Genomic DNA, 27349 nt, shown 5'->3' with positions numbered 1-27349 from the left:
CAAGCAAACCAAAGGAATCTCTTACTTATACAAGAATATAATTACATGCATTTGAGGCATGTGAATGGTCTGATAACTGAACGGACCCCCATTTAACTTTGGTATAATGATGCTGTGTCTGTAAGAGGTCATTTTGACCTGGTTTTGTTTTGAAGAGAGGTTATGAGGCAGAAGTTGAAAGCTGTCTAGTGAAGACCTCTTGAGTAAACAGCTTGGGAGGCCTTGGATTTTACTAAATTGCCTGAATGGATGTGGCTAGCTCCCTCAGATCAGGATGTCTGGGTTTTGGTTTAACAGTAACATCAGAAGCTGTTGGGGTCTCAACAGAGTTGGAAACTTCGATAAATGTATCCTAGCTGCTCCCTTCTCTGAATTTTCTCGTGAAGGTTTTTTCCTCCTGGGTTGGAGAACCTCATTTGAAAATCTGTGTCTGAATTTGCCTTTTTGCCAAGGGGTGTATTTATGGGATATTACAAAATTGGAACAGTTAATTAATAATAGTTATTGTATCAGTTTTACAGTTAAAATATTTTGAGGGAAACTGGTCTGGTCCGTAACAAATTTCCAGATGAAATTCAACTGGTAAGCAATATGGACCCTAATGCGTTCTGATTTTCAAGGCAGACGTAATTTGCTGTGTTCCAGATGCAATTCAACTGGTTAAACTACTCGACATTAACCACAACACAATTTATTTAAACACAATAGTTAAAATAGAACCAAAGAAAGAGGAATTTAGAATAACAACTCAAGTTGAAAATCTAACTGACTAATAATGCAGTAACTATTACCTTTTAACTGTTCCAATATAGTAACATCCCATAAGCATACCTCTTTGCAAAAGGACAATTCAGACGCAGATTCTCACATGCAGTTCTCCAATCCAGGAGGAAAAAAATACCAAGAGAAAATTCAGAAAGAGGATCAGCCGGGAGGTATTTACCAAAGCTTCCAACTCTGAGACCCCGACAGCATCTGATGTTACTGTAAACCCAAACTCCAGAAATCCTGATCCGACAGTGCTGGCCACACCCATTCAGGATGTCTTTTTAAAAAACCCAAGGCCTCCCAAGCTATTTAATAACCAGTTCAGTGTCCCTGCCGTACAATCTCTCTTCTAAAAAAAAGCCAGAGCAGAATAACCTCTCAAAGCCACAGGATGGTCGCAGTGGAACGAGTTCAGATGGTGGTCTTTCCTCACTGCATCTTGGCAGCTGACCGAACTTTTATTGCTTCCCTCAGGACGTAATCCTGGACCTTGGAATGTGCCAGTCTGTAACATTCACTTGGGGTCAACTCCTTACTCTGGAAAACCAGCAAGTTTCAGGCAGACCAAAGAGCGCTGTTCACTTAATTGATGGCCTCCAGGCACAGTTGATGTTTGTCTTGGTGTGCCTCCCAGGAACATACCGTAGAGCACGGAGTCCTGCTTAGGACAAACATCGACAAAAAAAAGCCACTGCCTCTTTCTTCAGACTTGTTTTGCAAAGGCGCATTCCAGACGGAGATGTGTGACAGTCTCTGCCCTCAAAGCAGCTGCAGAGGTGTAATGTGCAGAGGCACAGACAGACTGGGCATACATGAAGGATATCACAGGAAATGTCAGGTGATGGCTTGGTGCTTGTTGGAAAGTTCTGTTGATGCAGCATTCTGCCAAATGATTTTTGACAGTCTGCTCAGGATACCAAGCAACAGGATCTACCCTCTCCTTTTTCCGCAGGGTCTCTAGCTACGTGCTGACCACTTTCTGTTGGACTTTGCAAATTTATTCACAAGGGAAGGTGATATGGAATGGTCCAACTCCTTGGAGCATTCGGTGACAACACCAGGAACAGGTGGAACCTCAGTACATAGTGAACTTGGTGTTTGTGTGCCGATGGTCTTTGCACAACTTGATGTAGCCACACACAAAGGAGGAGGGTGGCGTTGGGTATGTTTCCCCCTCGTTAGCTAGAGTTTTGGTCATGGTGTCCCTGTAGGTACAGTCCATCTTAGATCTCCAAGTGAAGTGGAAGATGGCTCAGATGACTGCAACAGCGCAGGTTTGGAGGATGGGTCACCACGTAGATGACCAGTTTTTTACTGGCAATGGAGAAGCAGCAGTGCTCCTAAAAGCCCATTTTCCCCCTCACCTTGGTAAAGCACTCCTCCTAAGATTTGTGTGCACACCCTGGCCCTCCAAACCATATTCTCAGCACCTTCAGATACTCTATTTTGACAGTGAAGGGAATAATGGAGCGGTCAGCCCAAAGAACATGGCTTCCCTGTAGCCTCGATTTACCTTGACTCCTGAGGCCAGTTTGAACTGGTTTCAGATGCTCATGAGTCTGCACACAAAACAGGTCCAAGCAGAAAACGGCGACGTCATCCATGTACAGGGAGGCTTTGACCTGCAGGCCTCCGCTGCCTGGAATAGTCACTCCTCTCAGGCTTGCATCCTTCCTGACGGACTCGGCAAAGGGCTCTACCCAACACACAAACAATGCAGGAGAGATTGCGCAGCTGTACCTGACTCCAATTCTGATCGGGAAGCTTTCTGATTCCCACCCACTGATTGAGACTGCACTAATGTTTGTGTAGAGCAGCCTGACCCAATTGTGGATTCCCTCCCCACAGCCCATTTTGGAGAGCATGTCCCACATGTAGGTGTGTGATATCCTGTCAAAGGCCTCCCCTGTCCCACACGTAGCAGTCATAACTATGAGGAACCCAAGGCTCTCAGACATTGTCCTGCCTGGCACAGGACAGGTTTGGTCAGGGTGAATCACCAATCCCAGAGCAGACCTAACCTAGTTGGCACTGGCCTTAGACAGGAGTTTGTAGTCTGCATTTGGTGATGAAATTGGTTGCCAATTTCTTATTTCCTCTCTGTCCCCCTTTTGCTTGTAGATGAGGGTGATGGCACCTTTCCTCATGGATTTGAACATGATACCTCCAGAAGCATACTGTTGTACACCTCCAGCAGGCCCTGGCCGATCAAGTACCGCAGAGCTGAATACACTTTAGCCACTAAGCCATCACTTCCAGGAGTTTTATTCTTTTCTCAGAACTCGAGGGCCTTGGTCAGCTCATCCAGAGATAACGGCTGGTCCAGTCTCTTCCCCCATGTTGTTGTCAAAGACTTCCATGATAGAGGACAGGGACAGCTACGAGGCTGCACTTCCTGTGGGCTTCATGTCACACAGTCTGGCATTAAAGGATTTGCTGATCCTCAGGATGTTGGACTGAGGTGACGTTACCCAGCCATCTTCGTCCTTCAACGAAGAGCTCTTCCTGTGCATCTGGAAGAAGATTGTCTCTTCCTCTTCCACAGAGTGGACTCTGGACCAGAACATTATCTTGGAGGCCTCCAAGGCAAAGAGCGAGGCTTGTTGGATGTTCACCTTCAGGAGATCATCTGTGACGTCAAACCCCAGACTTGAGTGCTGTATCATTCAGCGATGCTGTAATGTGGTTTTGGTCCTTTTGAGTATTTTATTTGGTTATCAGTGGTCAATAGCCTTTCAATCTGTGTTATTTTCCAGCTGCGCCAGAGAATATTTAAATAACAGCAGGATTTGCATCCCATTACAATATTCCAAACAAACTAACGCATTTTATTAATACCGAAGCACTTTCAAATAAACTTAATACAGTACAGTTGTATAGCTTAGCAGTTCTTGATGTGTTTGTTGCCCTGCTACTGATTATATTATTTTCTTGTTTGTTTCACTGTTTCCCTAATTGAGTTAGATCTGAATGGATATCTGCTAAGCGTTTAACAGTCTTGTTAAGGTGATGTGTTTGCAGTTTTGAAGGATTAAGACATAATTACAGCATCTGCTATCACTTCACCTGAAACAGATTTTGTTCTTTTCCTACTTATTGTGTTAGGTTTTCAATGTTGGACTAATGTCTGTGTATCTGCTTGGATGGATTGTGATATAAGATTTGAGTACACAACCAAAAACTGTATGAGGGCAAAGTTATCTTGTGCAAAAAAAGTCTATATGTGTGATAAAATAGCATTTTGCATCTTCTGGAAATTTGGCTTAATGATAATGTGAAGAATGTGTTCATCTTGTACAGCTTAAAATCTATTTTTAAAGTATTTTTTGTTTATTCTGTTTGCTTGGAATGAAGTTTCAATGTATATCTGAGCAGTCTTTTTAATTGATGTATTGTAATTCATTTATACAATAACGGAATTGTGGTCTATGATTGTGTTTTCCTTATTGTAATAGAGAAGAAAATCGCAGAATGCTTAATTTATCACATTCTTTTAAAAATGTCCAAGTATTTATCTATGATGCTATGTATAGGCAAAGGTTTGGAATGATGACATTATCAACTCTTATGCGGCAGGAGAATCGACGTTTCAGGCAGGGTCAAGGGGGTTGAGAGATAAATGGGAGGAGAGTGGGGCTGGGAGGAAGGCAGCTTGGAAGGCGGTAGGTAGACAAAGGTGGGGGGGTGATGGTGATAGATTGGAGCGGATAGGTGGGAAGGAAGATGGACAGGTAGGATAGTTCAAGAGAGTGGTGCCGAGTTGGAGAGTTTGATCTGGGATATGGGTGGGTGGGGGCAGGCGGGAAGATGAAGAAATTGGTGAAATTGACATTGATGCCATGTAGTTGGATGGTCCTAAGGCGGAAGATGGGGTGTTCTTCTTCCAGGTGTCAGATGGCTTGGATTAGGCAGTAGAGGAGGCCTAGGATTTGCATATCCTTGGCAGAGTGGGAGGCGGAGTTGAAGTGGTTGGCCACAAGGCGGTGGAGTTGTTTGGTCCATGTGTCTCAGGTGTTCTCTAAACCATTCTGCAAGCTGGCGTCCTGTCTCCCCAATGTAGAGGAGGCCACATCTAGTGCAATGGACACAGTAGATGAGGTGTTTGGATGTGCAGGAAAATCTCTGCCAGATGTGGAAGGATTCTTTGGGGCCTTGGATGGAGGTGAGGTGGAGTGGTGTGGGCACAGGTTTTACACCTCTTGCGGTGGCAAGGCAAGGTGCCAGGAGTGGAAGGTGGATTGGTGTGGATCTAATAAGGGAGTCTTGGAGAGAATGGTCTTTGTGGAATGCTGATTGAGGTGGGGATGGAAATATATCTTTGGTGGGGTCTGACTATAGGTGACGGAAAAGGCTAATGGGGGTTCTGTCCTTGTTGCAGCTAGAGGGGTAGGTTCAAGGGCAGAGGTGCAGGAAGTGGAGGAGATGTACTGGAGGGCATTGTTGACTGCGTGGGAGGGGGAATTGCAATCCTCGAAGTATGAGGCCATCTGGGATCTTCTGGAGTGGAATTGCTCCTCTTGGGAACAGATGCAGTGGAGACAGAGAAATTGGGAGTAACAGATAGCATTTTTACAGGTGGGAAGGTGGGAGGAGGTGTTGTCCAGGTAGCTGTGGGAGTTGGTGGGTTTGAAGTGATGACTGTGTTGAGTGGGTTACTGAAATGGAGATGAAGAGGTCCAGGAAGTGGGGTGGGAGGTGTCCGAGATGGTAGAGGTGAACTTGAGATCAGGGTGGAAGGCGTTCGTGCATTTGATGAATTGTTCAACCACCTTGTGGGAGCATGAGGTGGCAAAGATACAGTCATCAATCTAATGGAGGAAAAGATGGGGAATGGCACCGGTGTAACTACAGAATTTGGACTGTTCCACGTACCCGACGAAGAGGCATAACTGGGGCCCACATGGGTACCCATGGCTACTCCTTTGGTCTGAAGGAAGTGGGAGGATTCAAAGGAGAAATTATTGAGGGTGAGGACCAGTTCTGCCATTCGAATGAGTGTGTCAGCGAAAGGGAACTAATTGGGTCAGCGGGAGACGAAAAAGCAGAGGGCTTCATCATGGTGAATGGATGTGTACGGGGACTGGATGTCCATGGTGAAGATGAGCCAGTGGGATCCAGGAAACCAAAAGTTGTGGAGGGCATGGGTGGTGTCCTAAATGTATGTGAGAGTTCTTGGACAAGGGGGACAGGACGGTGTCGAGGTATGAGGAGATAAGATCGGTGAGGCAGGAGCAGGCAGAGACGATGGGTTAACTGAGGCAGTCAGGTTTGTGAAGTTTTGCCTTCCAAGTTACTTTCCCTCAGCCCCCCCAACCCCCCATAAATTCTCTCAACCCTCTTGACACCCCCCATTCCTGATGAAGGGCATATGGTCAAAACTTTGACTGTCCTGTTCCTCAGATGCAATGTGACAACATTGGTCTAGGCACAGGAATTGGTTTCAAATTTTAGTGAGTCAACACAAACACTTAATCTGTGCTTCAGTGTCTCTGCTTCTATGATGAACAGCCTTGAATCAGACAGCATATAGTCTAGAACATAAAAATACTGTAAATGCTGGAAATATTCAGCAGGTCTGACAGTATCTGTGGAGATTGACTCTGTTCTGTGTTTCAGATCCATGCCAGCCCTGCTGACAATTTCTAGCATTTTCTGTTTTATTGCAGTAAACAAGTCTTGGTGTTGCTCTGGGATTGTCATGTTATACGTATGAGCTGAGGATTAATTGTCAGTACCTGTGTTAATTGTGAGAGATTTTAAGGAGAAAGCCTTGTATTAAATTTGACTGATGGAGCTAAAACTAAAGCAAAATGTTCTGGAAAATGTTGGTGATGTATTGTGGCATTTTACATGCCCAAACATACATTTTGATTCCCATTTAAAGGATGTTCAATGCATTGGCAAACAGAAAATGCTGATTCAGTGGTATCCTTACTATTGCAATTAAGTTGCATGAATTTTTAAACAAAAATATAATTGTTACCCTTTGTAATGTTAGGGAAGAAGGAGAATATGAGAATTTTTTTGCATGGTTGTTTATAATTTATTGTTTCCCTTTCTGACTTAGAAACCGAATCATTAGAGGAATTGGATGTGAAGGATAACATGTCCAATGTATCCAAGGACAGAAGTAATAGGTGGCAAGAAACTCAGAAAGGACTACAATTTATCCAGTAAGTATCTTTCTATGTGACTCATTTCATTTGACAGTTCATTAAATTATTCAATTTTCTCCCACTGAAGCAACACCTGAAGTATGTTGGCATTTCCTGTACCTGGCCAGATTATTTACTTTGACTTTTCAAAGCATTATTTCATGGGCGTCTGTGACGCCTACTATTCAGCATTTATTGTTCATCAACCGTAGATCTGGAGGGTGTGGGTTTGAAAATTTCAGTCAGGGGAGCCTTGATGAATTGCTGCAAGTAAATCTGGGAGATTAGACACGTTGCTCCCACCTTGCACCAGTGGTGAAAATCATTAAGTCTTAGCAATAGACACTGCAGAATAAATTATTTGCTACCATTTCTCATGGTACAAGGTGCTTAACTGACCATGAAAGGTGAACTACTTTAGATGTTTGCTTTAACTTCATTTTTTTTTCAATCATAGAATGTCACTGGCTAGGCTGGCATTTATTGCCCATCGCTGTTGTTCGTTCTCGTGCAGTTAAAAACTTTTTTAAAAATTCACTCATGGGATATGGACATCTCTGGTTAGGTCAGTATTTAGTCTCCATCCCTTATTGCCCAGAGAAAAGTGAAGAGTCGACCACGTTACTGTGAGTCTCCAGATAAGGATGACATACTTCAAGCCTTAAAGGACATCCGTGAGCCAGATGGGTTTTTCTGGCAATCAACAGTGGTCTAATGGTCATCATTAGACCCTTAATTCCAGATTTGTTTTACTGAATTCAAATTTCACAATCTGCCATGGGACCCCCAGACTATTAGCTAAATTTCTGGATTAATTGTCTCACGATAATATTGCCACCCTACAAGCTAAGAGCTAATGGGAAATTCTATCTCCAGTTTCTTGTCTTTGCCCTAACTTGCAGCTGAGCACTTGTCCATATTGATACGGTTGAAATCAATTACATTCAAGAAATGATGAGTGAACTCTACTGCTGTGGTACTGATCAAGGCTTGATGTTCTTCTGAAATTGTTTTCAGAATCCCAGTGTGGGTGTTTTATGGTAGTGGGTGTAAACATGAAAGAGTTATTGGGACCTGATGATCCTAATGGGGGATGACTTTTACTGGATGCATATCTTGGGAATTATTGGATATACAGCCAATGGATTTGTATTTGTTGACACTGTTGCTCAGTAAATTGTGATTGCCTGCTAGCAGTTACCCAAGCCATAACTACTGGTGGAACCAAATTGTGAAATAATTGTTGGGGTTTTCCAAAATGTAAGCATATCCACATATTCTATCTGATTCATGCATTATTTTTCTGATATATTAATACATGAGACAATTGATCATGGTAATTTGAGTCAGTTGTTGAATCTTGCAGGTAGAAGCCTATGGGAAAGGGGTAAGAACAGGAAAAGCTTAGTTGAGTAAGGTAGGTCGCCTTTCCATGAGAGAGAGGAGAGCACCAGTGGTGGTTTAACCTGAGGGTCGCCATGCCTCAGGGGAGGGGAGAGATTGAGCAGGAGAGTTGTTCATGGTAATGTCAGCCAATGCAGGAATTTAACTGTGTGGTATCACTGCATCTCAAATTATCCATACAGCCAACTCAGCTAACTGACCCAAACTAACTTTGAATAGCCTGTTCCATGCTGTAATTTGATGTTTTTGCTCTAGTTAATATTTGCATACAAGAATTTTGTTTTTTAAAATTCTGGTTTTTTAATCAGGATGGCGCCACAGAATGGCGATTTTGTACACTTTTCACTATACTCATATATTCCTATACTTGTGTACACATGACAGTAAAATCTAATACTGTATTGAAAGAACATGATTTTGTATTGGAAGAGCATCTTGTGATTTTTGAAATCAGCTAATTAATGAGAAATGTTTTTAAAAAGGTAGTATCATAATATTGCCTGAGCGAAGATTGTTTGCAGGGTCTATGTCTTTGTTTTTGTGCAATTTCAAAACCACTTTGGATGTGCTGGGCCATAGGGCTTATACCATTGGCAGAGTCTTCAATGCCTACAGTCCTTTGTTCATTACTTGTTTCCAGAATGGGGGGAAGCATTCAGAAAACACCTGTAATTTTGTAGTATTACCTAGTGTGAAAGAGTTGTATATTAGTGGTAGGCAGGAGATGTTCAAGTCCTACCTCCTCCAGAGGAAGGACTTGAACATCTCCTCCTGAAGAAGGGCTCATGCCCGAAACATCGACTCTCCTGCTCCTTGGATGCTGCCTGACCTGCTGCGCTTTTCCAGCAACACATTTTCAGCTCTACCTCCTCCAGAGGCATGTAATAACAACTTTGAGCAAATTGATTAGAAAATGTGAAACTTATCAAATTAGTTTTCAAATGTACAGCTGAGTCTATCCAGTAATCATCTTTGGTTAGCAGTTTGTGGTTAAATAAGCCTCTGATCGTTTGTCTGTAATTTGCATAATGTTTGCTTAGAAACAGTTTAGTTTGAGATATCTGTTTCTACTATTTTTAGACTCTGCAAGTGAACAGCCTTGATAGAAGTCATAGTGATCACTCATTTCTCCTTGTGGATGTGAAATGGTTACAACATTCATGTGCCTTAAATAGTGAACTTTAATCTTGAATGCATTTGAATTTAGGATAATTAGAACACTCAACCGTACATGGAACTTAATATAGTCATCTGCTACTTTAGGTATATTTATCTAATAGACTACTGAATTTCTTGTTGTATTATGCTTCTCAAAATCTCACATCTTGGAGGTATCTATATCAAATGTCACATCACTTCTCTTTCACCCCTCCTCAGCAGAGATTTTGACATTAGCTGTGACATTAGCACGCTTGCCTGAGTCACAAGGTCCTGAGTTCAAGTTTAACTCAGGACTTCAACACAAAAATCAAAGCCACCTACTTCAATGCAATACTGAGGGAATGCAGCATTATCAGAGATACTTGCTTTTGGATGAGATATTAAAATTAGCTGTTTGGATGTGATAGGTCACATTGTGCTATTTCTAAGAAGGGCAGAGTTGTCATTCCTGGCATCCTGACCAGTCTTAGTCCCTCACCCTGATATAACCAGATACCTGATCGTCGTAGTTGTGGGTATATTCGCTGAGCTGGGAAGTTGATTTGCAGATGTTTCGCCTCCTGTTTAGGTGACATCTTCAGTGCTTGAGAGCCTCCTGTGAAGCGCGGCTGTATTGGGTTTTCTGGAATTTTATTTGGTTCCATTCCTGTTGCCGGTTTCAGTTGCAAACCAACTCCCCAGCTTGGCTAACATACTCACAACTGCGGCAGCTGGCATCTGAGCTGCAAGTCTTGAAGATTATCTGATCATTTATCACATCGCTACTTGTAAGAGATTGCTGTATGCAAATCGCTGCTGTTTCCTTTGTCCAGTGACCACATTTCAAAAGGATTTCATTTAGCCATATAGTAGTTGTGAAAAGCACACTACAAATGGAATTCTTGTTACGAGAATTAAATTGGCCTTTTACTTTCTGTTTTCTTTCTTCTGATTTAGACTTTGTTTTAGTTTTCAAACAGGAACTTATTTTTTCTGTTTCTATAAGCTCAGTATCCATGATGTGTTAAGGACCTGCATTAGTAAAGACCGTCTGAGAATTATTTCAAAAGGCCATTTTGGAATACTGTGCAAATTTTTGACTTAGTGCTTACTTAGGGCAGCTAGTCGAAAGTTTTATATTTCTCTGAGACAGACACCAAAATACTTACAGTGCACAAGCTTGAAACATCGTCTTTGTTTCCACAGACGCTGCCACATCTGCTGAGTTTCACCAGCAGTTTCTGTTAATGTTTCAGATCCCCAGTTCTTGTTTTATTAAAATATTTAATAAAATAAGTTGTCAGTGGTCTCAGCATACCAAACCATGGAACTGCAGTGGACCAAGTGTCAATTTTTAAAAATATAGGCTAAAAAACAGTTGTATGATTTTCATCATCTTTTCCAATACAGTAGCTGATATTGCTGCATATGTTTTTAGGCAATGGAGTGCTAATGCTTCTTTGCTTCACATCATCCTGGTTATTAATGTGTTAAAGCAAAATATAATTAAATGGGTCACGACACAAGGCTGTTTGTTTTGGTAATCTGACTTTTAAAGTGCTGGTAATTGCAAAAATGCTGTCATTAGTAGAATCTTAATTGTTGGAAATAGATGCCAGAAAGATTTGGATGGGTCCACTATCAACGAAAAACCCCTTTTGTTTTGCAGGTCTACATTGCCATATCCTGGTACCGAACGAGAATATGAGGTAAAATACATATTTTTAATGTATCTCAATTAATCTAATAGTTTGAATATTTTTTTTAAGAGGGTGTAGGTAAGATAATGTGATTCTTGTCAAGGATTCTTGATGAAAATTTAAACTTAATTCGGAAAAGTGTACTTGTGTTCCTGAGATTGAAATTGTAATACATCAAGATGTTCCTATGATTTGGGGAGATTCACATCTTCCCTTAGTTAACTTTGTTGGATTATGTAAGTACAATGCAGAGAGGAATTGAATGGAAAAATGCGTAAGTGAATTTGCGCAATATTAGATTTACAAATAATGCAACTCCTGAGGGGTGAACTGAGCATAATAGTTCACACAAGTATTTACATTACTTGAGATGAGCACATTTAAATCTCTTCCTTTATGTAAACATGGTGTAAACAAGCTGGATGGGGAAGCAAAAAGCTACAAATGATTGATTTTATCATGAAAATAAAATAGTCTTTGTGATGGACTTAAAACCACAGCTTCTTGAAATGAAGGTAAGAGGACACTCAACCGTGGCTGATATCTAAGCGTCAATGCCAATGTGGCCTGATAGAAAATGAAGCACTATTGAAGATTCATGCAAGTAAAGATTTGGATGGTCTTTGAAAAAAAAGTGATGTTTTATTCTTATCATCAAAAGGGCTTGGAAAAGAGTTGTTACCTTAGATTTTCTTTCCCCTTTAAGAAAGCGTATGAGTTTATTGTTGCACAGTGTAATATTTGCATCTACATTAATTATGTTAATTTTTAGGTGTTTCTTCAAGACCTCGTAAGAAATTTAAATGATGAGGGAAATGATAAGTTCAGAGAATGCAATTGGGCTGATGCTTTGAATCAGTATACTGAGGCTTTAAATGTGGCTCATTATGCATCTGAAGAAGTCAGTATTGTAAATGGAGTAATAGAAAAGCTGTATGCAAATCGTGCAGCCTGCTACTTGAATATGGTAAGATAAAGGGCACAGCAACATAGTTCTAATATTTGCTGATTCATTTTCTATCTAATTGTTTCATATTTAGACCTTTGATCATCTTTTGTGGAAATGGAAATCTGTTTTGTAATTTTGCTTCAAAATTATCCAGCTTTAAAAATTGATATCTTTCTTGGGTATACTCTGTTTAGTATCATCACTGAACCCAGATCTGTTCTCATCTATATACTGTGCATGCACACTTCCTACAGAAATAACTTGATAATTATTTCGCCCAATTTATTTCCTCCCCATTATTGTTTTTAAAGGCTAAAGCTAATTGTATCACCATCTTAAACAATATTTCTCACCCGTGCAACTCTTGTCATTTTAGGGCCTCTATAATCGAGTATTAGATGATTGTGACAAAGCTTTACAGTTGAATGATCGTAATTACAGAGCACTCTATCGTAAAGGAAAGTCCTTGAAAGAGTTAGGAAGACATGAAGAAGCCTACAAAGTTGTTGCGGAGTGTTCACTAGCTGTGCCACAGGTAAGGGAAATGGCTGTCGCCTCTACTTGACAACCATTATTCAAAGCATACTGTGCTTTCAACCCATTCATACTGTGCAGTGCTTATTTATTTTGAATATTACTTGACAAACAATTGAGCAATTCCTTTAATCAGGGGCTTACAGTTCGTAATCTTTAAAGAAAGGTGGCACCTACTAATGCTAGTAATTTTATCAGAAAAGTGAGCACTTAATGTCAGGAGGTAATGTAGAAAAATAAACTTTAAATTAACAATCTGAATGCAGTAGTATTGCAACAGTGTTGCGGAAGCTATGCCTCAGTGTTCACTGTATTGAGGATGCTAGGATGTTGATTTTGTCTGTAGTTTGTCTGCCAGTTATTTTTTGCTCCCAGTCATGGGGATGAGGGTGGTTTGTGCTATCAACAGATAAGGAACTTCCTTATAAAGAGGTAAAGGAAATAGGGCAGTTGAGCGTTGCTTAGGTTTTGTATCTGTTTTTCAATGCCCCTTGGAGAGTAACATTAGCAGAGTGCTAGAATCAGTATGCGTGTCCATTGTAATGTGATCAGAAGGCCATGGAGTTGGGAACCTAAAAATGTAGGATAAAATGATAAACTTATGACAAATAGGAAAGGGAGGAGAGAAATAAATCAACGTGATTGATTTCTCACTTCACTGAAAGCTTCATGATTTATTTCAGTGTCCTTTTGAGTCATATAATTTCAGCATTCTCTAGTTTCTAAATTGTTATCCAAGTTCCTACCACCTCCACCTTTCAGTATAATTTTTTCAAATGTTGTCTTCAGAATGAATGAAACAGCTTTAGATCTTTTGAAAGTAATAGTGTTTGAAAATTCATTGTGTTTTGGTGCCCTACAGCTGTTTAACATTCCCTTCATATGCAAGTGTTAAGGGGGAGTTTTCTGCTGCTATTTGAATCAAGCGTTTTTGTTCTTTTCCCAAAACTGCAAAGTACTAGAAAATCTATTGTGCCAAACAGTAACTGAAATCATTTTCTATTATTAATAACAAACTCAAGAATGGGAGTAGGCCATTTGGACCTTCAGATCTGCTGTACCATTCATGAAGATCATAGTTGGTCTGTTTGTTGTCTTAACTCCACTTTCCTGTTTGCATTCTCTAACCCCCAGTTCTCTCATATGTCAAAAATCTGACTATATGTGGAATGAGTTCAATGATTCGGCCATCACTACTCTTTGCAAAAGAGAATTTTACATACTAATCATCCACTGAGAGAAATGAAGATATTTCCTATTTCTGTATTAAATAGGAGACCTCCTACTTTTAAATAATGTCCCCTCGTTTTAGACCATGCCATGAAAGGCCAGGTATCTTCCTGGTACCTATCCAATTAAGTCCCCAAAGATCTTATATGTTGTTGGTAAGATAATCGTGTTTCTTTTAAATTCTAAAACACCCAATTAGTTATACCTTTCTTTGTAAGGCAGGTCCTTTGGCCCAGGAATGAGTTGAATGACCCTTCTGAATTGCTTCTTATGCAATTATTTATGTTTCCAATAAGGAGATGAAAACAAGTGTATTACTCCAGATGTGACCTCAACAGAGCCCAATACAACTGCAGTAAAACCTCCCAACACTTACATTCTCTTTCTCTTACAATAGCCATTAACATTCGATTTGCTTTCCTAATCAACTTCTTGTACCTGTAACTTTTTTATGATTAATGTCTAAGGTCATTCAGATCCGTCTGTTCCACCACTGTTTGCAATTTCTCTCTATTTAACTACATTATACTCCCTCTGCTAATTTTTTTCAGACTAATTTAAACCATAGCTATTCCTTTGATGACTCTGACTTTCTTTTGGCAATTTACTTTTGCCTTTGACAAATTTAACTACATGTAGTCAGCCCTCCCTTCAAGCCATTGATATAAATAGTGAATACTTTGTAAACAGCACTGGCCCTTTGAAACTCCATTTAGTTACAGCTAGCCAATGTGGCTAAGATCTTTACTCTCTGCTTCTTAATAGCTAACCAATCTTCTGTGCATGCTACTATGTCACTTCCTACACTATTTGAGCTTATTTCCTGCAGTCATTGCTGATATGGCATATTTATCAAATACCTTTTGGAAATGTTAAGTACACAACATCTACAGGTTTTCTTTTCATTAACCTTCCTTATTATTTCCTCAAAAAAATCATAAATTAGCTCAACACTTTCCCTTTCACAAAGCCACATTGAATCTGCCTGATAATGTTACGATTTTCTCAGTACCTTGCTTTATAATTCTTTAATAATAAGTTCTAATGAGCTTTCTCTCATCTTTTGATTTATCCTTTCTTGTTTATTGTTGCTCCTTGCTGGTTCTTAGAATCTGATCCACTAATCTTTGCAGACCTTTACATTGTTTCTTTGAATTTGATACAATTCTTAATTTCCTTATTTAGCTACGGGCAATGCATCCTTTGCAAAGAGTCTTTCTTTTGCACTGGGATAAATCTTAGATCAAAGTTGCTAATACTTCATTTAACATCTGGATTCCTACTATCTTATCTTTTAACCCAATTTACTTTAACTCCAACCCTTATAGTTGCCTTTCTTTAAAAAAACTGAAGATGCTGGAAATCAGAAACTAAAACAGAAATTGTTGGAAACACTCAGCAGATCTGGCAGCACCTGTGGAGACAAAAGGCCTTAATATTTCAGGTCTAGTGACTCTTTTCAGAACTGATGGTAGCCAGGAACAAGTTATGTTTCAGGCAGAAATTAGGGGAAGGGGTAAGGAGTAAATGATGGATGGAGATAGAGTCGAAAGAGAGAGTATAGTTGGACAGAGTGGAGACTGGTCAGCCTAGGAGAATGCATAAGTGCTAATGGGGACTGTTAGTGGTTAACAGTGGGTTGTGTGTCATAGCAGACCATGTGACATGGCTAGGCTTGGGGTGGCACAGTGGCTCAGTGGTTTGTACTGCTGCCTCACAGCACTAGGGACCCGGGTTTGATTCCCACTTCGGGCCACTGTCTCTGTGGAGTTTGTACATTCTCCCACTGTCTGCATGGGTTTCCTCCCGCAGTCCAAAATTGTGCGGGTTAGGTGGATTAGCCAAATTGCCCATAGTATTCAGGGATGTATAGGGTAGGTGCATTCATTAGTCAGGGGTAAATGTGGGAGAATGAGTCTGGGTGGGTTACTCTTTGGAGGCCAAATGTCCTGTTTCCACACTGTAAGGAATCTGTGGATTGGGGTAAGGACATAGGAGAAGGTGCCTCAAGCCCTAAAATTCTTGAATTCGATATTGAGTCCAGAAAGCTGTAGAGTTCCCAAGCAGAAAATGCAATGTTGTTCTTCCAACTTGCACTGAGCTTTGCTGGAGCACTGCAGTAAGCCTGAGACAGATGTTGGCCAGGGAACACAGTAGTGTGTCGAAGTGATAGGCAACTTGGAAGCTTGGGGTCTTTGTAGCGGATAGAACATAGGTGTTCTGTGAAGTGGTCGCCCAATCTACAATTCATTTACCCAGTGTAGCGGAAGCCACACTGTGAGCAACGAATGCTGTAAATTAGATTGAAAAAAAAATTGCCAGGAAGGAGGACGTAAGTGGGTAGATTACACCTGTGATTGCAGGGGAAAGTGCTGTGGGAATGTAGGGAGTGAGCAGGAGTGGATCAGGGTCTACCAGTGGGTAAAGTGCTTGTGGAAAGCTGACGTGGGAAGGGAAATATGTGTTTGGTGGTGACATCCCACTTTCCATAATACTGGAACCTGTGCCCCATGAATTTACATTTATCTTTCCCTCACCAATCTTTCAATTTAAACCCTAATTATTCAGACTTGCTTTGCAGACCCTCTTTCCTGGTCTTCAGTATGTCTAATGTGGTGTCACTATTTAAGAAAGATGGTAAGGACAAGCCAGGGAGCTATAGACAAGCCAGTCTGACATCAGTGGTGGGTGGTTTATTGGAGGGCATCCCTGAGGGACAGGATGTACATGTATTTGGAAAGGCAGGGACTGATTGCAGATAGTCAACATGGCTTTGGGCATGGGAAATCACGTCTCACGACTTGATTGAGTTTTTTTGAAGAAGTAACGAAGAGGATTGATGAGGGCAGAGCTGTGGATGTGATCTGTATGGAGGCGAAAGTGAGGACTGCAGATTAGAGTTGAGAGTTTGATGCTGGAAAAGCACAGAAGGTCAGGCAGCATCTGAGGAACAGGAGAATTGACATTTTGGTCATAAGCCCTACATCAGGAAAGGTGATCTATATGCACTTCATGAAGGCATTTGACAAGGCTCCTCATGGAAGGCTGGTGAGCAAGGTTAGATCACAAGGAATTCAGGGAGAACTGGCCATTTAGATAAACTGGCTCAAAGGTAGAAGACAGAATGTGGTGGTGGAGGGTTGTTTTTCGGATTGAAGTCATGTGACCAGTGGAGTGCCACAAGGATCAGTGCTAGGTCCATCACTTTTCATCATTTATATAAATGATTTGGATGTGAACTTAGGAGGTATAGTTAGTAAGTTTGCAGATGACTCCAAAATTGAAGGTATAGTCGACTGCGAAGAAGGTTACCTCCGATTACAACGGCACGGTGGCACAGTGGTTAGCACTGCTACCTCGCAGCACCAAGAGACCAGGGTTCAATTCCCGCCTCAGGCGAATCTCTGTGTGGAGTTTGCACATTCTCCTCGTGTCTGCGTGGGTTTCCTCCGGGTGCTCCGGTTTCCTCCCACAATCCAAAAATGTGCAGGTTAGGTGAGTTGGCCATGCTATATTCCCCGTAGTGTTAGGTGAAGGGGTGAAAGGTAGGAGAATGGGTTTGGGTGGGTTACGCATCGGTGTGGACTTGTTGGGCCGAAGGGCCTGTTTCCACACTGTAAGTAATCTAATCTAATCTTCCCCAGATGGGCCAATGGGCTGAGAAGTGGCAGATGGAGTTTAATTTGGATAAATGCAAGGCGCTGCATTTTGGGAAAGCAAATCTTAGCAGGACTTATACACTTAATGGTAAGGTCCTATGGAGTGTGCTGAACAAATAGACCTTGGAATGCAGGTTCACAGCTCCTTGAACGTAGAGTCGCAGATAGATAGGACAGTTAAGAAGGCGTTTGTTTTGCTTTCCTTTATTGATCAGAGTATTGAGTATGAAGTTGGGGGGTCATGTTGCAGCTGCACAGGACATTGGTTCGGCCACTTTTGGAATATTGTGTGCAATTCTGGTCTCCTTCCTACCGGAAGGATGCTATGAAACTTGAAAAGGTTCAGAAAAGATTTACAAGGATATTTCCAGGGTTGGAGGATTTGAGTTACAGGGAAAGGCTGATTAGGCTGGGGCTGTTTTCCCTGGAGCATCAGAGACTGAGGGGTGACCTTATAGAGGTTTATGAAATCATGAGAGGTGTGGTTATGGTAAATAGACAATGTCTTTTCCCTGGGGTGGGGGAGTCCAGAACTAGAGGGCATAGGTTTAGAATGAGAGGGGGAAGATTTAAAAGAGACCTAAGGGGCAACTTTTTCACGCAGAGGGTGGTGTGTGTGTGGAATGAGCTGCCAGAGGAAGTGGTGGAGGCTGGTACAATTGCAACATTTAAAAGGCGTCTGGATGGGTATATGAATAAGAGGGGCTTGGAGGGACATGAGCCATGGGGTTCTGGCAGGTAGGACTAGATTGGGTTGGGATATCTGGCCGGCATGGATGAGTTGGACCGAAGGGTCTGTTTCCATACTGTACATCTCTCTGATTCTACGTCAAGAACCACTGCTGTAACCTGTCCCTCCAACTCCAAATTTTTCTTCAGCTCCGTGAAACTTGCACAACACCTGGAATTGGCAGTCAGTGTATCTTTCTGGACTGTTGCTCTTGGCTATGGACAACTGTGCCCACCCCCTTTAATATATGATCTCCTTCAACCATTGTCATTCTGTTCACTCCCCATATTTGAATGGCTTGAGTAGCATTGTGCCATGGTTAATTCACTCATCCACTTTGTTGCACTCGTTTTCATCCATAAAGGCTGCAAGAACCTCAAACCAGTTGCATAGTCATAAGGGCTGATATTCCTCCACTTTTGGCTTCTCGATCCCCTTATCTGCCTTACCCACACTTATTCCCTGCTCTCTCTGATGGCCTTGTGGATCAAAGTGTCCGGGTAACCATCCCTCTCCCTGATGAATCAGGTGTTCTATAGCTCTGGTTCTTGACTCTGAGCTGAAGCTGCTCGAACACAGAGATTTACTACAGATGTGGTTTCTGTATATCTCATGCATACTGCAACATCCTCGAGCTGCATTGGCAACACATCCCCTGTACTGCAGTCGTTACTGTGCATTTTAAGTCACTGATCATCTATCGATTTATAATAAATCCTGATGTCCCACTGAATTTTGCTGTGGTTTTCTTCATCTGTTTTAGTTTAAGATTGTGATCTGCCATTTTGGTATTCAGCATGTGCTTCTTTAACCTTTGTGGCCTAGTATGCATATATTAGATTAGATTTTTTTTAGATTAGATTAGATTACTTACAGTATGGAAACAGGCCCTCCGGCCCAACAAGTCCACACCGACCCGCCGAAGCGCAACCCACCCATACCCCTACATTTACCCCTTACCTAACACTATGGGCAATTTAGCATGGCCAATTCACCTGACCCGCACATCTTTGTGACTGTGGGAGGAAACCGGAGCACCCGGAGGAAACCCACGCAGACACGGGGAGAACGTGCAAACTCCACACAGTCAGTCGCCTGAGGCGGGAATTGAACCCGGGTCCCTGGCGCTGTGAGGCAGCAGTGCTAACCACTGTGCCACCGTGCCGCCCAAATTAATTGTACAAAAAACTAGTTTCAAGGGTTAATCAAGAAATGTATTAAAATTTTATATTCCAGGATGATCTTGTAATAAAATTAACCCAGGAACTGGCTCAGAAATTGGGATTAAAAATTCGAAAAGCTTATGTTAGAACACAGGTGAGTACCAGTCCTTTACTGTGAGCTAATATCTTAAGTTTTCATTCAGAATCTTCATGCTGTTATTTTAATAGAACATTTCATCATTCTTTTTAGCCTCCCTTGACTCCTGTTGTTGCTGTCAGCTCTTTAGCTTCTGCTGAATCTTCGAACCAAGTAAGTACCATCTTGTTAATTTTTGAGTGTTCGGTGTTATATGTGTTCAATATCCATGAGCATCGAGCCAAGTTTTTTGGTGATTCATTCAGATTGTTTTGTTGATACAGCAAGCAGATTTAAAATACTTGTGCAAAAGGATTGTTACATCAAAAAGGAATTTTATTTTAGCAGGGTGTAAGGGAACTATTCCTCCAAAAAGTAAAACTTTCCCTTGGTAACTTGAAAATTTGAGAATGTAAGATTAAAAGTGTAAGCTTTATATTGTGACGAATGTAATCATAAATCTGGGAAGCTTCTCAGAAAATTCAAATTTTTGTCGTCTTAAGTTTCGCTGATTGCATATTCAAATTTTTTAATTGCCTATTTAAAACAGCGTATACCAATGGAATGCATTTGGTGCCAAACCTTCATGCTCTCAGGTTGAGTAAAATGTTATTTTGTTTCCTGATTTATGTGAAGCATATTGGAGCAGCCTTTTTTTTTATAGCATCTGAAGCAATACTGGTGTAAAACACCATTTTGTCTCCCTGTCCAGCTGATCATTGAAAATGGAGAGATAATAAAACTAATAGGAAATGTAACCTATAAAATAATCAATTGCTTATTTAAATAGTTGGATTGTGGGAACTGAGAAAATTAATTGAAGAACTTAATTTTTGTATGGCTTAAGTGGATTTAGAAGCCCTTTTTTTAAAAACTATTATAATACCTTTCATTGAAAGGAGTTGTGGAGGTAAACTACACTGCTGTGTCACTGGCTTACCTTACATGGATATGCTACCTGCCCTTGCTCTTAGCACATATTGAAAGGATAGGAAAAAGAGCAAAATGGTGGATGAAGAAAAGGAAACATTGCTTTTGACCAACATATAGTTGATTCAAAGGTAGAATATCTCTGTAAAAAGCTATGGAACTCCTAGCTTCTCGCTCAGAGCCATCAAATAGAAAATTTATATCAGTTGACAATATAATGCCTTCTTGACCACTTTACATATGAGTGCCAATTAAATACAAATTGTGCACTTTGAAGGTTCATGTCACATAATAGAGGTGAACTAGGAACTGAATATTTAAGGAGTTATATAATCTCATATCATAAGAGTGTGTCTTTTTTATGAGTTTGGTAAACATAATTATAAAAGGCTTTCCTTTCTCTCTCTTTTAGCCCACCAGTGGTTTGGATTCTGTTGAAGATATTGAAATAGGTAAAAGGACCTTAATTTTGTCGTGTTTGTTCTTGCTGTCGCAAGAGGTCTGCCTACTGTTATCACTTTTCCAATGGTTAGACATTCATATTCCCAAGGAGGTCAGATAAAACAGGGCTGTGAAAGTATATTACATTTAAAAGTTGACAGAGAATTAGTGGATGAAATTTATTAATATGCTTTTTTTTGAAATGCTTTTCTTTTGTAACCTAAGAGATATTTTGTAGATTTAATCTTAATTAATAACTTTTTATCCAGGAGGTGAGAATTATCAATGACATTATCACTTCCTTTTTGCAGATTTCCCAGCAGTGAGTTCAGAACCTTCAGTTTCTTCATCTGTCTCTTTGGATGATATCTCTCAAACACTATGTGATTCAGCCTCAATTCCAGTCGTTTCTAATTCTGCATCACCCACTCCAAAACTGTCAGAGAAAACCAGCCTGTGCAATACTGCCCTGGTGAACGGAGAAGAAGTACCTTTTTCAGTGCCTGAGTCACGTTTAGAATTCAGTGATGGTGACAAAATAGGAGACGATTTGGATGAACTGTTAGATTCAATATCCACTGATGAAGATGCTCAAATGGTAAAATAGAACTCTGAACTTCTCACAAAATACTATGCCTCAGTAAATAATATCACCAAGAATGTTAAATGCTGTGAATTCCTGCAAATCATAATTAATCACATGATGGTGTAGAACTTGAGAAATGCTAAAAGAAGAGATGCTGTTGAAATCTTTTGTCCTGCACTCATCAGGGCAGATGTAAGAATGCCAAATTTTGAAGGGAAGGACAGTTTATATTGCGTGAAACAAGATACAAAATGGTTGACAAGTTAAGTCTAATTAGTTGATCTGTTGGCTTGGAGAATGGACCAGGGAACTGTTCCCATGCTTTTGCTTAGTTATGAAAAAGGCACAATACCTCAAAATTCCTTTTGCTTCATAACATTCAAGCTATGTTCTTAGTGCTGAAAAGTTGATTTGGCATAGTTTTGGTGGTAACAGCTTGATGGGCTGAAGGCCTCTTCAGTACTGCTTGATTCTATGATTCTACAGAACTGCATACATTCAAAGTGACTTCGGGGAGAGATAGACAGTGAAAAATAATTTTACGACCAATTGATCAGATCCAAACTCTATTGCCTGACCCCATCTGTCATGAATAGTGGTGGACAATTAAACAACTCACTAGAGGAAGCGACTTCATAACTATCCCCATCCTCATAGAGTCATAGAGTCCCCCAGCACGGAGACAGGCCCTTTGGCCCAAACCCGTCCATGCTGACCAAAATATCTGCCTCCATTTCCCTGCAATTGGCTCATATCCTTCTAATCCTTCCCTATCCATGTATTTGTCCAAATACCTTTTAAATGTTGTTTATACACCTGTGTCAACCACTTCTGCTGACAGCTCACCCATCTGCATATCACCCTTTGTGTAAAAAAGCTACACCTCAGGTTCTGATTAGATTCCTTACAGTGTGGATTACAAAGAGTAACCCACTTAGACCTATTTCCCTCTGACTAATGCACCTAACACTATGAACAATTTAGCCTGGCCGGTTCACCTGACCTGCACATCTTTGGACTGTGGGAGGAAACCGGAGCACCCGGAGGAAACCCACACAGACACAGGGAGAATTTGCAAACTCCACAGTCACCTGAGGCTGGTATCGAATCCAGATCCCTGGCACTGTGAAGCAGCAGTGCTAACCGCTGAGCCACCGTGCCACCTTTTATTCCCTTTTATTCTTTCTCCTCTAAACTGATGGTCTAGCCCTTGATTCCCCAGTCCTGGGGAAAAAGACTGAGTGCATTCACCCTATCCTTGCCTTTCATGATATTGTACACTTCTATACGTTCTCTCCTCAGTTTCCTATGCACTAAAGTAAAAGGTCCTAGCCTGTTGAATCCAGGCAACATCCTTGTAAATTTCTTCACTCTTTCCAGTTTAATAACATCCTTCCTGTAACAAGGTACCAACACTGAACACAGGATTCCAAGTGCAGCCTCACCAATATCTTGCATAATTACAACATAACTTCCTAACTTCTATACTCAGTCCCCTGACTGATGAAGGCCAGTGTGCCAAACACCTTTTTTACTGCCCGGTCTACCTGTGACTCCACTTTTAGAGAACTGTACACCTGAACTCCAAGATCTATCTATTCCACTACACTCTTTAAGACTCTACCATTCACCATGAAACTCCTACCTTGATTTGCCTTTCCAAAAACAAGACCTCACACCTGTATTAAACTCCATTTGCCATTTCTTGGCCCACTTCCCCAGCTGGTCAAGGTCCTGCTGCAATTTCTGATAACCTTTTTTACTGTCCACAATACAATAGTGCCATCAGCAAACTTACTAATCATGCCTTGTACATTCTCATCCAAATCGTTGACATAGATAACAAACAGTAATGGGCCCAGCATCGACCCCTTAGGCACTCCACTACTCACGGGCCTCCAGTCAGACAAACATCCTTCCACTATTACCCTCTGCTTCCTACCATCAAGCCACTTTTAATTCCAATTTGCCAACTTACCCTGGATTCCATGTGATCTAACCTTCCAGAGCAGCCTACAGTGTGGAACCTTATCAAAGGCATTACTAAAATCCAAAATGACTATGTCTACCACCCTGACCTCGTCAACCTTTCTGATTACTTCATCAAAGAACTCTAGCAGATTTGTGAGGCATGATCTCCTACCAACAAAGTCATGCTGACTACTCCAACCAAACTTTGTCTTTCCAAATGCATTTTTAATCTTATCCCTCAGAATCTTCTCAAGTAACTTACCCACCACAGATGTTAAACTGACTGGTCTATAGTTCTCAGGCTTTTCTTTGCAGCCCTCCTTGAATAATGGCACAACATTTGCTACTCTTTAGTCTTCAGGGACCTCACCCATGGCTAACGATGAAGCAAAAATATCAGGCAGGGTCCCTGCAATTTCCTCTCTAGCCTATCCGCAGTGTTCTTGTTCTGCTCAGGACCAGGAGGTTTATCCACCTTCATACATTCTTATACATCCAACACCTCCTCCACTGTGATATGGACTGATCCCAAGATATCATCCATCACCTCCCATTAGTTCTCAAGTCTTCGTGTCTTTTTCCATGGTAAATGCTGAGGAGAAATTTTCGCTGAGAACCTTGCCCATCTCCTGCGGTTCTATACGTACATGCTCTGCTTTTAGTCCTTGAGGGGCCTTATTCTCTCTCTAGTTATTCTTTTTCTTTTAATATATTTAAAGTACCTTTTTGGATTCACCCTAATCTTCTCAGCCAAGGCTGTCTTATGCCCCCTTTTTGCCCTCCTGATTTCCTTCTTCAGTGAACTCCTGTAAAGATGGAGGAGTCCGACACATTAGTGCAAAGATCTTCAGCCAGAACTGCTGAGTGGATGATCTGTTATACCTCCTCCAGATGTCCACAGCATCACTGTCTTCATTTGAAGGCACTGGATATGGCAAAGGCTAAGGGCCTGACTGACAGTGTTCCAACAATAGTAATGAAAGCAGTAATGCTCAGAACTAGCTGCAGCCCTGGGTGTGCTGTTCCAATACAGCTACAACAATGAAATCTACTTGACAAGACCAACTAAATTCCTGTCAGTACTCAGTCAACTAGTCAGAATCCTGAAACCTCTTCCTTAATACAGTTGTGCATGTCCTTACAGCGGGTCAAGAAGGCAGCTCGCCACCATCTTCTCAAAGGCATCTGAGGATGGGCAATAAATGCAGGCCCAGTAAGTAATGCCCACATCCGTGGAATGAATAAATTTAAAACACTGCATAAATGAAACCAGCAGTCAAAGACTATCTTTTCAATTATTATTTTCCGTTAAAAATACAATTCCTGAGGATTTGCGCGGCATGGTGGCACAGTGGTTAGCACTGCTGCCTCACAGCGCCAGAGACCTGGGTTCAGTTCCCGCCTCAGGCGACTGTCTGTGTGGAGTTTGCACGTTCTCCCTGTGTCTGCGTGGGTTTCCTCCGGGTGCTCCGGTTTCCTCCCACAATCCAAAGACGTGCGGGTCAGGTGAATTGGCCATGCTAAATTGCCCGTAGTGTTAGGTAAGGGGCAAATGTGGGGGTATGGGTGGGTTGCGCTTCGGCGGGTCGGTGTGGACTTGTTGGGCCGAAGGGCCTGTTTCCACACTGTAAGTAATCTAATCTAATTTCCAACAGAAACTTGAACATTTCTTTTTCCTGCTTTGTATGAAAATCTGATTGCAGTACGAAGGAACCACTCTGAATAAGTGTATTTGGAGGGTTCTTCTATCTTTAGGTTTGGTGGTGGACTAGTTTTGTAGATCTTCAAGAATGATTGTAAAGGAGCACAGACACTTAAGCATATTGCAGTTAGATACATAACTCTCTCCTGTGCACAGAATTCTGCCATGTTTTAAGCTGTATAATTGGAATATCCTCTGGTGGTTTATTTCATATTTTGTGGCCTAATGATCCTATGAAAGCACCTTGGGACTCTATTATTAAAAGGTGCTGTTTAAATATAGATTGTTATTGACAGTCGCACCCAAATAAACTGTGTCCCAGAGCACAAGTATATTTATATCTCCCTGGGCATATTGAACTGATATCTCTCGATATTGGTACCCAAAATCAGATTAATATACAACTAAAGTTACTTAATTGCCATTGCAAATTCTTAAGACGAGTAATGATACTCCTTTGAAAAAGATTTATTATCGATTTTGCCTTTGAAGATGCAACTCAGATGTCATTAATAGAACCTTTTGTGTTCTAGCATTTCAGACCTGATGAGAGATTTGAATATCTTGCTGAACACTGATTTTCTGAATAAAAATGTCCTTGTTTATCACTTACATTTTCTAGTTTTGCATGTGTCTCATAAGAGACATTTTTCTAATTTACTTATTTTCAACAAAAGAAGCAGCCAAGGTGATGAGAAAAATTAATTACTGGCTTGTTGTAAACTTGTCTTGAAACAAAACTCTTCTCCATTTTTCTCTCCCAAGTAGCTTTCTTAATTGGTGATAGTTGACTTATTACTTTGATGTTTCTTTGTAAGGATCTCCCGAAAGACACATTTCCTTATATGTTTCTTTATGGTATGTCATGATTTGGTGTGCACTGATTTTTCTGGTTATTCATTGTAGTTCATGGGCTCTTGCCATTTGTGATTTGGCTATGATATTTACATATATTTAAAAACCTGTGACTACATTTCAAAGATACCCCCTTCATTGTGAAATGCTTTGAGGTGTACGTGATCAGGCAGTACATATATGCAAAATTGTTCTTGTAGCTGTTTTCTGATATTGTGAATTGTTTGTGTCACAATGAAATTTGGTTTGATTTGCTTGTTTACTTTGCAGAAATCCATGAATCTTAAAGGAAGTATTTCTTCTAGCCTGCCAGCCAAAATGCCTTCCAGTATTCCTTGTCCGAGTTCTGTTTTGGTGCCACCACCCCAAGTTATAAGTAATAGTATTCCTTCAGTGACTCTGCCGTCAGTGTATTCATTATCCATGAATATGCTACCATATGATACGTTTGGTTCAAGAATGGACTCTTTAGATTCTCTACCCATTATGGAATCTCAGAGAGGTAAGAAATGTCCATTAACTATTGGATCAAAATTTGTTAAATTTGATTATTAAATAAGATTTTGACTTCATGCATTGGAAATGTTTTTTCTGCCTGTTGGCTTTCCTGTAGACCTTAAATAGGTGAACAGTTGCTCATACCTTTCTAGTGGAGTTGTTCAACATGATGTTTCCTTGCTGCATGAGTATTGGGAATTTCCTTGCTGCATGAGTATTGGGAACTTCACTGAGGACATCCCCTGCAGGCCATCTCCTCAAGATCAGGAGAAATGGTGGCGAACTTACATGGTCTTGTTTTCTCACAAAACTCTTGAAGTGACTTTGTCTGTAAGGAGGATAATAGAAAAAATCTTTTAGAATGGTGAAAGCATGACAAAACAAGCGAGCAGCCCTCAATCAGACAATAGTATTGACACTTCACATGTACAGGTGTGAGAACTCCCCCACTTCTGCCTCCATTTATACAAAAAGCTAGCCCCACAGAATTGAAGGGCCTACGCAAATCATAGCAAAGCCTCTTCCTTGTTCCTGGTTACAATGAATGGATGGCATTAGTTTTTATGCTGATTATCTCCACTTCTGTATCCAAAATGTGGAATCCTCAGTTGTTAGTTTCCAGGACTTGGAGGTCAAGGACAAATTGCTTTGTGATTGAATATTTTATCGCTATCATTGACCTGATCTCTCACCTTCCCTGATTTCCAGCATCCTCAGGATATTAGTATTTCATTAGAGAATTCATCAATGTTTTCCAGTTGGAGTGGCTCCCTTTTAAAGGACAGTGAGTTCCAATTG

At 41.0% G+C, this 27349-nt stretch overlaps 1 protein-coding gene across 2 annotated transcripts in view; it reads left to right on the top strand.

The window, feature by feature from the left end:
• The window catches only part of zc3h7a (zinc finger CCCH-type containing 7A), an 89584-nt gene that overhangs the window by 15438 nt on the left and 46797 nt on the right, over positions 1-27349 (top strand). The window contains exons 2-10 of one of the 2 annotated variants that reach the window (XM_060840512.1): positions 6836-6941; positions 11137-11176; positions 11940-12134; positions 12493-12651; positions 19506-19586; positions 19683-19742; positions 20911-20950; positions 21251-21537; positions 26324-26555. In XM_060840512.1, coding sequence (XP_060696495.1) covers positions 6874-6941; positions 11137-11176; positions 11940-12134; positions 12493-12651; positions 19506-19586; positions 19683-19742; positions 20911-20950; positions 21251-21537; positions 26324-26555 — 1162 coding nt within the window. In that variant the 5' untranslated portion in view covers positions 6836-6873. The remainder of the gene's footprint in view (positions 1-6835; positions 6942-11136; positions 11177-11939; positions 12135-12492; positions 12652-19505; positions 19587-19682; positions 19743-20910; positions 20951-21250; positions 21538-26323; positions 26556-27349) is intronic. The other variant, XM_060840513.1, reaches the window with a different exon arrangement.

Source organism: Hemiscyllium ocellatum, chromosome 20 (genome assembly GCF_020745735.1).
Source record: "Hemiscyllium ocellatum isolate sHemOce1 chromosome 20, sHemOce1.pat.X.cur, whole genome shotgun sequence".
Lineage (NCBI taxonomy): Eukaryota > Metazoa > Chordata > Chondrichthyes > Orectolobiformes > Hemiscylliidae > Hemiscyllium > Hemiscyllium ocellatum.
Note: the sequence above shows the minus strand (reverse complement) of the source record. Positions and strands in the feature narration are given on the sequence as shown.